Genomic DNA, 13,869 nt, shown 5'->3' on the forward strand with positions numbered 1-13,869 from the left:
CCTCCCCATTTTTCTTCCAAACATAACGATGGTCATTATGGCCAAACAGTTCTATTTTTTTTCATCAGACCAGAGGAGATTTCTCCAAAAAGTATGACCTTTGTCCCCATGTGCAGTTGCAAACCTTTTTTATGGAGGTTTTGGAGCAGTGGCTTCTTCCTTGCTGAGCAGCCTTTCAGGCTATGTTGATATAGGACTAGTTTTATTGTGGATATAGATACTTCGTACCCGTTTCCTACAGCATCTTCACATGGTCCTTTGCTGTGATTGACTTGCACTTTTCACACCAAAGTACCTTCATCTCTAGGAGACAGAATACATCTCCTTCCTGAGCGGTCTGATGGCTACGTGGTCCCATGGTGTTAACAGTTGCATACTATTGTTTGTACAGATGAACATGATACATTCAGGCATTTGGAAATTGGTCCCAAGGATGAACCAGACTTGTGGAGGTCCACAATTTTTTTCTGAGGTCTTGGTTGATTTCTTTTGATTTTATTTTCCAAGGATGTCAAGCGAAGAAGGAACTGAGTTTGAAGGTAAGCCTTGAAATACATCCACAGGTACACCTCCAATTGACTCAAATTATGCCAATTAGCCTATCAGAAGCCATGACATAATTTTCTGGAATTTTCCAAGCTGTTTAAAGGCCCAGTCAACTTAGTGTATGTAAACTTCTGACCCACTGGAATTGTGATAGAGTGAATTATAAGTGAAATAATCTGTCTGTAAACAATTGTTGGAAAAATTAAGTAGATGTCCCAACCAACTTGCCAAAACTATAGTTTGTGAACCAGACATTTGTGGAGTGGTTCAAAGCAAGTTTTAATGACTCCAACCTAAGTGTATGTAAACTTCCGACATCAACTGTTTTTTCTCTTTATCAAAAAACAGCAGGACTTACAGACACTTAGCTGTTGTTGTCGGAAGAATTAATGTGGTGGTCTTCCAACATGGCCGCCAGGAGGTGTCGTATGTCAACTGCAAGCCCTCTATATCCAGCAGATATTTCTAATCAGGTCACAGGGTTTTAAAAAACGATTGGAAAAACTTTTGGCCTTCGGGAGGACGAAAACGCAGTCAGACTGCATCAAACTGGCACTTCATATTAATTATATTGTAATTATATTTTAAAGAAGGACTATGGGGGTTTCCTACACAGACGAAGAGAAAGCCGGTTTGCATATAGTCCTGTCTTACGGAACTGTAGGCCTAATAAAACATTTACTCACAGTCTGTGGCAACTAGATAGCCTAATCAGGCCACATTTGATCAAAGTCTAATTTTCTCACAAACAAATGGGCTATAAATACAAAACGTTACCGCTTCGTTTACCCTGGCCAGAGAGACAGGGGCGCATGGTATTCTAGACTATGCAGCTGCTGCTGTTAGTAGCCTACAGTTGATCAGACTGAAAAATAGTCTGGCTTCCATGCAATACAGCATTTCAGATCGCTAATGTTTAGGTGTAGGCCTATAAGCTGCTACATTTATGTAAGAGTATTTGCTTGTGTCTGAGAGTGATGTGTTATAACTGCTTGCAAATAAATACCAGAGGAAAGTGGAGTGCGCCTTTATATTTGTGCGTTGCATCGGCCCGCGCAACATGCGATTTTCGTGAATCTGATTTGGTCAAGACACACAAAGATCCTGCAGCTGTCACGGGCTTCTTCCTGGGAATGACCGGACCAAAGCGCAGCGTGATGAGCGTACATTTCTTTATTTTTTTAATGAATGTCGCCAACAAAACAAGGAAACGACCGTGAAGCTTAATAACTTGGGCAACAATGCCACAAACAAAGTCAACTACCCACAAAATACAAAGGAAAAAAGGCTGCCTGAGTATGATTCCCAATCAGAGACAACGATAGACAGCTGTCCCTGATTGAGAACCACACCCGGCCAAAACATAGAAACAGAAAACATAGAAATAAAGAAACTAGAATGCCCACCCTAGTCACACCCTAGCCTCTCTATGGCCAGGGCGTGACAGCAGCAGCACTCTGATGTGAAGAAATGATTCGGTCTAAGAAAAACAGCACTTTGTCCCTCTTTTAACACTTTACATCAATACATTTTATTAAACTAAAGCAAAAGTGTTGTGGTGCTGCCATACCTGATTGAAAAGTGCTGAGGGAAATGCTTCCTCGCTAAGTTTTCCAGCGGCCCTGACTGTGCTCTCCTCTACCTGTGCTGTTGGTAGATGTGTTATTCACTTTGACAGTGATTAACGTGCTGATGGCCTGTTTGTCCCAGCCTAATAATAAAGTATTTTACCTACAGTACATGTAAAAACTGAATACCTACATAAAAACACCTTATGTTGCACTTAGTTCTATTATTTATATATGAGTATTGAACATGTTCTATTATAAAATATAAGTAAGCATACAGACTTTGTGCAAACTTGGATTCATGCCACATGGACAGTCCATTTTGCTTGCTTCTCATCCATGTGAACCAGTGTTTTACCCCACATGCATAAAGTTAGGGCCATAACCTACGTTCAGTAAATCAAGGCACTGGCCAAGCGCATGTGTCATGTTCGTTTAAAGAAGGATTGGACCAAGGTGCAGCGTGGTAGGCGTACATCTTTCTTTATTAGATGACACCGAAGAAAACAACAAATACAAAATGAAAAGCACAGTTATGTAAGGGCTGGAAAGCAACAGTACAAAAACAAGATCCCACAAACTAAGGTGGGAAAAAGGCTACCTAAGTATGATCCCCAATCAGAGACAACGATAGACAGCTGCCTCTGATTGGGCAGCGTAGCCTAGTGGTTAGAGCGTTGGACTAGTAACCGGAAGGTTGCGAGTTTGAATCCCCGAGCTGACAAGGTACAAATCTGTCGTTCTGCCCCTGAACACACACACACACACACACGCACACAGCATGTTTCTTGAGAAGGTCTTCGGGGTGCAGAGGGAGATGCAACGTATGGACAATCTCGCCGATTCCAAGGATTATAACATTTAAGGGATATATTAATAAATTGAGGGAATTCATTTATATATTTAGGGAAAAAAATATTGAGGGAATGAATAAAAACCAAGGGAACAAATAAAAAAACCAGAGGGAACTGATTAGCCTGGCCGTTTTTTTTCTTCATCACCATGACTCCTGAGGGACTCTTTAAATTAATTCAAATAATGATCAAATTGTTTTTGTTGAGGAGGATGAGTGACGATAACATTATCGTTGAGTGACTTGGTGTGCACTTTAGAATATCTATGTGGTATGAGTGTGACTCCATATCCACTTTCTCTATCCTGCTCTCTATCCCACTCTCCATCCCTCCCTCCATACTGCAGATGGACTTCTCTCTGACCGGGCCCAGTGAGCTATGCAATAGACATCAGCAGCAGCAGCCACAACTTCAGCCCAATGTTCGCCCCATCATGGCCTGTTTTCCTGGGAGTGGGACTGACACTTCTCCCCTGCTCCAGGTCCAGAAGGTGGGCTCCAACAAGGCCCCTGGACTCCTGCCCACCATTTACAGCCCCCTCAGTGGCATGGAGAGCTCCAGCCTCTGCATCCCTTCTTCCCACACAGGCAGCAGCCATGATTACAGCCCTGTAGCCTTCTCCAACCACTCTACGCTGGGCTACAGCAGACCAACCATCTCCGACAGCACCTCTCTGTGTCCCCCACTCAGTCCCCACCTCTTCTGGCCCCCCAATGACCACGGCCAGCACAACATTCCCCCGCTGACCCAGCACTGTCCCCAACCCTTTCTGTACAGCAATCCCAACAACCCCGCCCCCTTTGAAGAGCCTAAACCCCACAACCTCAACCTCACCCCTAGCAGGTAGCTACGGTCTTCCAGCATCTGACAGTGACACACCCTCCGTTTGTATCTTTCAATCTTTACACCTGCCTTATTTGACCTTTGCTTGTCTCCTGTAACATCTCAGATGGGTAAACAAAAGGAGACAGCCTCTTAGCAAAACATAGGCAACCTATTTTGTAGTTTGTGTGTTAAACAGTGTGATTGATGTTCCTTCTCATAGCTCTCTCCTCCACACTACCAAGCTGCCGGGAAGAAAATTCTGTGCCGTATGTAATGACTACGTTTTGGGTTACCATTACAGCGTGCAGTCTTGTGAGGAATGCAAGGCCTTCTTCAAGAGGAACATCCAAGGTAGGACCACCAAGGGAGCTGTGTGGTGTCATTACAGTGTCTCTGCCCTGGGAACTGGGGTCATGGTGTCCACTGTAGGGTCTGATCTCTGCTGAGACCTCATTATATCCTGTTTTTACCTACTGTACTATAGGTCTCCAAGGATTATCTACAGTCTATTATGTAGTAATATGGTTTATTGTAGGTCGATCAGATGTGATGTATACAATTCAAGTAATATCTCCCAATGTCTAGCTCTATCTTTTCTAGGGCACAAGGACTACGTTTGTCCAGAGACTAACCAGTGCACTATCGACAAGAACCTCCGTAAAATGTGCCGGTCCTGCCACCTATGCAAGTGTTATGAAGTGGGCATGAAGAAGTGTGGTAGGCAGCCATCGTCCTTATCTACTCTCTCTCACTAGCTGGGTTGTGAAACCCAACCTCATGTAGACAAACATGTGAGCTGTGAGCCTGTGAGCTTGTAGAAGTATCTGTAGGAGTGAAATCCATCAGTTGTTTGTCTGTGCTGTTGTTCAGGGATGAGGCCGGAGCACTACAGTTACATGGGGGCGAGGCACAGGCGTGTGCCTCAGAGGTGGGGGGCACCAGGCGGGCTGGTGGGGGTCGGTGCCAGGGCCCAGTGGAATCTGGAGGGGGGGTCCCTCCCCCTGTTGGAGGTGCACCACTCATCCCTGACCCCTGAACAGCTGATATCCTGCATCATGGATGCGGAGCCGCCAGAGGTCTACCTGATGGAGGACCTAAAGAGGCCCTTCACTGAAGCCAGCATGATGATGTCACTCACCAAACTGGCCAACAAGGAGCTGTTCCTCATGATCAGCTGGGCCAAAAAGATCCCTGGTGAGACACCTGTGTGTGTGTGTGTGTGTGTGTGTGTGTGTGTGTGTGTGTGTGTGTGTGTGTGTGTGTGTGTGTGTGTGTGTGTGTGTGTGTGTGTGTGTGTGTGTGTGTGTGTGTGTGTGTGTGTGTGTGTGTGTGTGTGTGCACATGTTCAAGGTTTGGTTGATACCCCGAGTTTGTATGTGAGATAAGGTAGGTATGTCTAAAGAAAGAAAGACTACCTGGTTAGCTGTAGACCCTTCACACCCTACCCTACTTCTATATCTACTAACTGTGATCAGTACTGTACTAGTTGGCCCTTAGCCTTCTCATTAGCCCACGTACTGCAGCCAGCCATATGGATGTGTAGTCCCGAGGGACAGGAAATCACACAGGCTATGAAGGAGTTTCTCCTCTCCTCTCCTCTCCTCTCCTCTCCACCCTGCTGCAGGGCATTGTTCCCCCCTCACTCAGGGTTAAAGAAGTGAGCCCAGCAGGTGCCCTCTCAGGAGAGATGTGTCTGAGTTCACACACTCTTTTGTCTGAAATGGAGCTTTGGGGGTTTGGTGAAATAAGGATATGTGAAAATTTGCTTGTATTGTCAGTTATAAAGAAGAACAAAACCTCTACAGACTAGCTGTGCATTGTGGATTTGCTCCAGAGAGCACTGCAGTTTCATTTATGAAGGTGCCTCAGCATTTGGCTTTGTTCCAATATCCATCTTTCAGTACTTGTCCAGCTAAGACTGTTGTGCGCTTTAGGGTGCTCCTAGTCTGTCAGGGCTCTACTATGCATTTCATCTGTCCTTTATTAGTCCCTTTAAATGTAGGGGCCCTTAGGGAGTGAACGTTATTCATATTAAGGGTTACATGGAGAAAATCGAAACTCTCTGAAATGAAAATGGATGGCCCTCCCTTCAGCAAAATATATTTTACCTAAACCCTCCCTGAACACTTCAAAAACAAACAAGTGACCCTCCCATATACCCAAAATAATTCTTAAAACAAAGTGGATAGCAGAGAACATGTCTACCGTTTACCCTCACTTCTTGGACAGACCAGAGCCTTTGTCCTGTAAGCATTACATGGCAACGCTGGAATTTTGATAGCACACAGGGCTGCGAGCCAGAAGGTTGTTGGTTCGCAGACCACTATGGACAAAAGTAGGGATAGAAATATCTCCTTCATTGTAAAAGAATTGCATGAATCAATCGTCGTATTTGCAGGTCCGAGAAAACATTTCCTTTTATTAAAATTATATGTAATTCTGTGTAATTTTACATATTAGTTGAATACATTTTTAACACCACTCAAATGACCGAAATTACAGGCTAAGAATGGACAGAGAGATAGGCCTATGTGTTCATCTTATCATATTTCTCCAATGCCAAATGAGTGTCTTGTTTTCAACGAAACTGTCCCTGTTTAAATATAATGAAATCTGAAAATCAAATCAATCAAATGTATTTATCACAAAGTGCTATACAGACACCCAGCCTAAAACCCCAAACAGCAAGCAATGCAGATGTAGAAGCACGTGGCTAGGAAGTCATTAGGAATCTGAGCATGGTACTTTCAAAAGTTAGGCATACCTTTCAACCCCAGATAGAGTAGGCCTGCCGATGCAGAAATATAAGCTTTAACTGCTGGCCTCTCTTCTACCGTGGCTTAACTCAGTGAGAGGTCACAAGTGTTTCCCTAAATGCTATCTGTGTTTAAATATCTTCTATTGTACAGAAAGTGAATAGCTTAATCATTTGATAGTGACATAATTAGATTACCTCCCTGAATGTCAAAGAAACAAAACAATAGTATCCCCAAGTGCATCAGAGTCAAGTCTTTCCTGGGTATTTTACAGCTTGTTTCTAGCATAAAGCATTGTGGATCAAAGCAATGTTATAGATCACTTTATATAATCAGATCTGTTTCATTTTCTTCAAAAATGTTAAAACTCTAAGGATCCACCCCTTTTTTTCAATTTTCGCCTAAAATGACATATCCAAATCCAACTGCCTGTAGCTCAGGCCCTGAAGCAAGGATATGCATATTCATGGTACCGTTTGAAAGGAAACAATTTGAAGTTTTCAGAAATGTGAAAGGAATGTAGGAGAATATAACACAATAGATCTGGTTAAAGATAACACAAAGGAAAAAACAACCGTTCTGTTTTATTTTTTTGTACCATCATCTTTGAAATGCAAGAGAAAGGCCATAATTGTCACGATCGTCGTGGTAATCATACTTGGACCAAGGCGCAGCGTACGTAGAGTTCCACATGTTTAATTAATTAAAACTCACAAAAACAATAAAGAGCAACGAAACGTGACGTTCTGTAGAGCTCACAGGCATCAACACGAAAACAAGATCCCACAAAACCCAGTGAGGAAATGGCTGCCTAAATATGATCCCCAATCAGAGACAACGATAAACAGCTGCCTCTGATTGGGAACCATACCAGGCCAACATAGAAATAAATCACCCACCCTAGTCACACCCCGACCTAACCAAAATAGAGAATAAAAAGGCTCTCTATGGTCAGGTCGTGACAATAATGTATTATTCCAGCCCAGGTGCAATTTAGATTGTGGCCACTAGATGGCAGCAGTGTATGTGCAAAGTTTTAGACTGATACAATGAACCATTATATTTATGTTACAAATGTTGTATCAGGACTGCCCAAATGTGCCTAATTTGTTTATTAATAACTTTTCATGTTCAATATTGTGCACTCTCCTCAAACAATAGCATGATATTATCTCACTGTAATAGCTACTGTAAATTGGACAGTGCAGTTAGAAACCTCTTAGAGCTCCCCCCTACTTTGTGTAATTTCCGCCTGAAGACATACCCAAATCTAACAGCCTGTAGCTCAGGCACAGAACCAAGTATATGCATATTCTTGGTGCCATTTTAAAGAAAACACTCTGAAGTTTGTGTAAATGTGAATTGAATGTAGGAGAATATATCACAATATATCTGGTTTAGATAAAACAACGAAAAAAAACATATGTTTTTTATTTTTGTATCATCATCTTTAAAATGAACGAGATAAAACAAACATTCAGATAGGATGATGGGGACAATTTCAGTGAAAAAGTTTCAGAATGATAACTTCCAAAATGAGTGTGCTACATGACATTTATCATGAAGTCACCCAGGTGTCCCACACAAGTAGCCCAAATGTACCCAAGTGGCCAAATTGGTGAAGGTATACATTTTGAAACAATAATAATAATAATAATAAACAAATAACTATATACAAAATACCAAAATGGGATTCTAACACACCCCCCAAAAAATGTAGAAAAATAAACGGAAAAAAATAAATGTGGAAAATAAATATTATTGATTAAAAAATATATGATAAATATATATATATACATTTACAAAATAACATAGGTAACTATTTACACACTTTCAATATTTGGAAGACCCTCAGTCCTCTATCAAATCAAATCTATTTAAATAGCCCCAGCCTAAAACCCCAAACAGCAAGCAATGCAGGTGTAGAAGCACGGTGGCTAGGAAAATCTCCCTAGAAAGGAAAAAACCTAGGAAGAAACCTAGAGAGGAACCAGGCTATGAGGGGTGGCCAGTCCTCTTCTGGCTGTGCCGGGTGGAGATCACAGTGGTTGTAGAGGGTGCAACAGGACAGCACCTCAAGAGTAAAAATGAACAGTTTAGGGTCCCATAGCCGCAGGCAGAACAGTTGAAACTGGAACAGCGGCAAGGCCCGGTGGACTGGGGACAGCAAGGAGTCATCATGCCAGGTAGTTCTAACGCATGGTCCTAGGGCTCAGGTCCTCCGAGAGAGAGAAATAAATAATTAGAGAGAGCATACTTAAATTCACACAGGACACCGGATAAGACTCCCATTCGGAGTCAGTGTCACTGTGAAAGAAAATGTTCCGTTAGAATAGTCTCACATATGAGCCCTGTATCAACAGGTATAATAAACATATATATATAGAGTACAGCGAACATAAGGTTGAATACATTATTATGACCTGCTAGATCTACTGTCTCTTTTATATTATGACATTTCAGCTAGATCTACTGTCTATATTATATTATGACAGACCAGCTAGATCTACTGTATTTATTATATTTCAACCAGCTGTATCTACTGTCTCCATTTCACTTTGGCCATTGTTGTGTGAGCCTGCCCCCCCCTTTAATCTAAAATTGTGTGTACATCTGTATATCTAGACTTATATTTAGCTTTCCCTGACTCTTTCCCTGACTCTTTCCCTGACTCTTTCCCTGACTCTTTCCCTGACTCTGAATCTGAGCGTTTACCAAACAATGCAGTGCGTAATATGTGTTTCTCCTTCCGGTATGAAAGTTCAATAGTGAATGACTCACTTTACACTGGAGCTTACTACATGGGTTGGTCTTGCCACACATAAACATGGCCAATTGCCGTTTAGCTCAGCTCATTGGCTATCTACCCAGCTAGATTTCAAGACGATCAGTGGTCATTGGGTTAAAAGACAGTCAATCAACGAAACAGCGGGCAAATCATTGGTGCACTAACATGACTGGAAAAGTCACGTTCTGTGTGGGTTATTCGAAAATGGAATGAGACGGAATTCACGAAACAAGCGGTTCACAAAATGTTTCGTTAGGCTATAAAAACGGATTTTATCAAACAAAAGATCATTCATTGTGTAACAATGAGCATTGGAATTGCAAACAATTTATTTTAATGCAGTTTGTGAATATGTTAGGCCTGTGCTGGTTAAATGTATTTTTATTTTTATGGGGCTCTATGCTCAGATAATCACATCATATTCTTGCGCAGTAAATCCTTTTTAAAATCTGACAATGCAGTTGGATTAGCAAGATTCTAGGCTTTCGATACATGTGAGACACTTGTATTTTCATGAATGTTTAATATGACTAAAGTAGCGATCACCGTATGTTGTGGAATTTCAGCCTGCTAGCGGGTTCCGTGCGCAGAGAGATTAACAACAATATAAGCTTTCTGCAAATATCAGATATGTCTATGTCCTGGGAAATGTTCTTATTACTTACAACCTTACGCTAATCGCGTTAACCTACATTAGCTCAACCGTCCCGTGGAAGGGACACTGATCAGCTAACAAGCTAAAACCTAGCATACCCTCTCATACCCATCAATTTGAGTCTTGGTTTTAACAGCCCTTCACTGACACGGAGGTAGTCAGTGAAGTTAAAACGTGCCTGGTGGTGGGTGAAGGAATTGATATAGCATTGATATAGCAGCCTATCGCCTAATTCCGTCTGTCTAACATGTAGGCCTACCTCTTATTTCTTAAACAGCAGGAAATAGGCTCCTTCACAAAGCCCTCTTGTTGTTAATAAAGTGTAATACAGCCTAGATTTATTTACAACGTCCCAGCAGCTATCTTAGAAATAAAACGTTGCTCCCTGCTTCTCCAAGCATTCACTTCGTAGCCTATAGCACTCAACCTCAACTCTGAACCTCAAAGCCAGTTCCACTGCGTTTAAAAAAAAATGTTGCCTCTAATCAGGGACTGATTTAAACCTGGGACACCAGGTGGGTGCAATTAATTATCAGGTAGAACAGAAAACCAGCAGGCTTCGGACCTCGTAGGATAAACACCTGTGCCTATAGGCTATGTATCATTTGATTGAGACCACACTAAATTGACTATAGGCGGGGTGAGTTTAGTTCAATTGAACGTTTGTTACGTTGCGTAATGGTTTGTACTGAAAGACATAAGATGGCATCGCCAAATTCGGCATTGGTGGCAGCACTTTTTAAAAAACTTTGTTTTAAACATCACTGGAAAAATATTTGGGAATGTGTGCAGTTGATTAATCTAAATGCAGTGATACTAGCTTTGGGCATGGGGTCAATGAAACTTACCTTTGCTGTCGGTGTGCTGTACCCGCGGGGATATGTGATAATCGAAGGTGGAGTGGGACCAGAGGACTCACCTACAGTGGTTGCTCCACTAAAAGTTTTGCTATTATCTGCAGGATTTGTGGTTTAGTACGGTACCCCGTATCACTACTTCATTGCTCCAGACCAGCGCAAGGGGAAGTTAAAGCACTGATTATGCTTTTGGGTCCTACTGTGTCTCTAACTTACAATGAATGGGTGACATAAACCTAAATTGAAACTGATAATTGTTCAGGACTTCAGTATTACTTACTAAAACTGTTGTTACACTAAGGTTTTTATTCTTTTATTTTGCTCTTACTGTAGTACTGTAGCCCACTCCTGACCGGTCACATTGTAAAGTGCCTGAGTGGCGCAATGGTCTAAGACACTGTAAGTTTTTGATTTCTTTCCCTCTAAAAACAGAAATAAATAATAACAAACTGGCTTTATTTACAAATTAGTAACAATGTCTCACCCCATGTTCAAGAATGGCCTTTTCTCACTAGTTTTACATTATTTGAAAACAAAATCTCAAGAATATTGTTATTTTTTAAACAAAGTGAATACTATTAATTTTGAATGATATAAAGGTCCCTTGGATATTCTCACAGCTATATTATTAACCATGTTATTAGCAGAACAATATACACTACCATTCAAATGTTTGGGGTATTTACAAATGTCTTTGTTTTTGAAAGAAAAGCACATTTTTTGTTAATTAAAATAACATCAAATTGATCAAAAATACAGTGTAGACATTGTTAATGTTGTACATTACTATTGTAAATTACTATTGTAGCTGGAAACGGCTGATTTTGAATGGAATATCTACATAGACGTACAGAGGCCCATTATAAGCAACCATCACTTCTGATTAAAGAAGCAATAAAACTGTCAATCTTTAGACTAGTTGAGTATCTGGAGCATCAACATTTGTGAGTTCGATTATAGGCTCAAAATGGTCAGAAAAAAATACTTTCTTCTGAAACTCATCAGTCTATTCTTATTCTGAGAAATGAATGCTATGCAAAGAAATTGCCAAGAAACTGAAGGTAAACGTACAACGCTGTGTAATTCTCCCCTCACAGAACAGCGCAAACTATCTCTAACCAGAATAGAAAGGAGTTGGAGGCCCTGGTGCACAACTGAGCAAGAGGACAAGTACATCAGAGTGTCTAGTTTGAGAAACAGACACCTCACAAGTCATCAACTGGCAGCTTCATTAAATAGTACCGGCAAAACACCAGTCTCAACATCAACAGTGAAGAGACAACTTCGGGATGCTAGCCTTCTAGGCAGAGTTGTAATGAAAAAGCCATATCTCAGACTGACCAATAAAAATAAAGATTAAGCTGGGCAAAAGAACACAGACACTGGACAGAGGAACTCTGCCAGGCAACATGAGTCTCACTGGTGTTGAGTAATGTGCTGGTAAAAGTGGTGTGGGTCTTATTTAGAGCATATTGAAGTTAGAAGCAATCGGATTTGAAGCAATAGCCTACAACTATTTTAGCACCATTGCATGCTGCTCTGAGACAAGCATGGGGACCGGTCTTGATAAATCAATTAGATTTTTAAGTTCACTGAATCTCCATTTGGGTATTGGTTAGACTACAATTAGGGTGTAGAAATGTTATGTTCTTAGTGTAACCTTTAACTAGGCAAGTCAGTTAAGAACAAATTCATATTTACAATGACGGCCTACACTGGCCAAACCCGGACGACGCTGGGCCAATTGTGTGCCGGTTGTGATACAGCCTGGATCAAATACGCACAGTCCCACATCCATTACATTGTATCTTAGTCTCAGGGACGAGATCATTCTCCTCAAGGCCAATAAATCCTCTCCCAAACATTAGTGAGGTCAGGCACTGATGTTGAGCGATTAGGCCTGGCTCGCAATCGGCGTTCCAATTCATCCCAAAGGTGTTTGACGGGGTGGATTTCAGGGCTCTGTGCAGGCCAGACAAGTTCTTCCACACCAATTTCGACAAACCATTTCTGTATGGACTGCTTTTTGCATGGGGCATTGTCATGCTGAAACAGGAAAGGGCCTCCCTCAAACTGTTGCCATGCTGTGGCATTAAGATTTTCCTTCACTGGCACTAAGGGGCCTAGCCCTAACCATGAAAAACAGCCCCAGACAATTATTCCTCTCCCACAGAACTTTATCGTTGGCACTATGCATTTGGGCAGGAAGCGTTCTCCTGGCATCTGCCAAAACCAGATTAATCAGTTGGACTGCCAGATGGTGAAGCTGCTCTAGAGTCCAATGGCGGCGAGCTTTACACCACTCCAGCTGACGCTTGGCATTGTGCATGGTGATCTTAGGCTTGTGTGCGACTGCTCGGCCATGGAAGCCCCCAACGAACAGTTATTGTGCTGACGTTGCTTCCAGAGGCAGTTTGGAACTCAGTAGTAAGTGTTGCAACTGAGGACAGCATTTTTATTTTACACGCTACGCACTACAGCACTCTGCAGACTCGTTCTGTGAGCTTGTGTGGCCTACCACTTTGCGGCTTCTAGAAGTTTCCGCTTCACAATAACAGCACTTACAGCTGACCGGGGCAGCTTTACCAGGGCAAAAATTTGACGGACTGACTTGCTGGAAAGGTGGCATCCTATGACAGTGCCATGTTGAAAATCACTGAGCTCTTCAGTAAGGCCATTCTACTGCCAGTGTTTGTCTATGTAGATTGCATAACTGTGTGCTTGATTTTATACACCTGTCAGCAATGGGGTGTGGCTGAAATAGCCAAATCCACCAATTTGAAGGGAGATCCACATACTTTGTGTATATATAGTGTATCTCTGCCCTTTGGTGAAATGGAGGCAATTATTTTGGGGTCCAGAACTAAATTGTGTAGGTCCTCTGAAATCAGAGCGGAGTTAGGGGGTGAGGTGCTGATTACTAAAACCTCTGTTAGCTAGCTGGGATGCATCCTTGATGGCAGCTTGATAGGTGTGAGCATGGCCACTAAAGTGCTAGGGAAGTTTAATGCCAGGACTAC

General features: G+C 42.0%; 1 protein-coding gene across 3 annotated transcripts in view; it reads left to right on the forward strand.

The window, feature by feature from the left end:
- LOC118368223 (estrogen receptor beta-like) overlaps positions 1 to 13,869 on the forward strand; it is a 45,975-nt gene that overhangs the window by 12,068 nt on the left and 20,038 nt on the right. For 2 of the 3 annotated variants that reach the window (XM_035752134.1, XM_035752138.1), the window contains exons 2-5: positions 3,315 to 3,811; positions 4,014 to 4,144; positions 4,394 to 4,510; positions 4,664 to 4,987. In XM_035752134.1, the coding sequence (XP_035608027.1) occupies positions 3,315 to 3,811; positions 4,014 to 4,144; positions 4,394 to 4,510; positions 4,664 to 4,987 (1,069 nt within the window). Of the gene's footprint in view, positions 1 to 3,314; positions 3,812 to 4,013; positions 4,145 to 4,378; positions 4,511 to 4,663; positions 4,988 to 13,869 lie in introns of all 3 variants that reach the window. The other variant, XM_052496803.1, reaches the window with a different exon arrangement.

This window comes from Oncorhynchus keta, chromosome 35 (assembly GCF_023373465.1).
Source record: "Oncorhynchus keta strain PuntledgeMale-10-30-2019 chromosome 35, Oket_V2, whole genome shotgun sequence".
In the NCBI taxonomy this organism is placed as follows: Eukaryota; Metazoa; Chordata; class Actinopteri; order Salmoniformes; family Salmonidae; genus Oncorhynchus; species Oncorhynchus keta.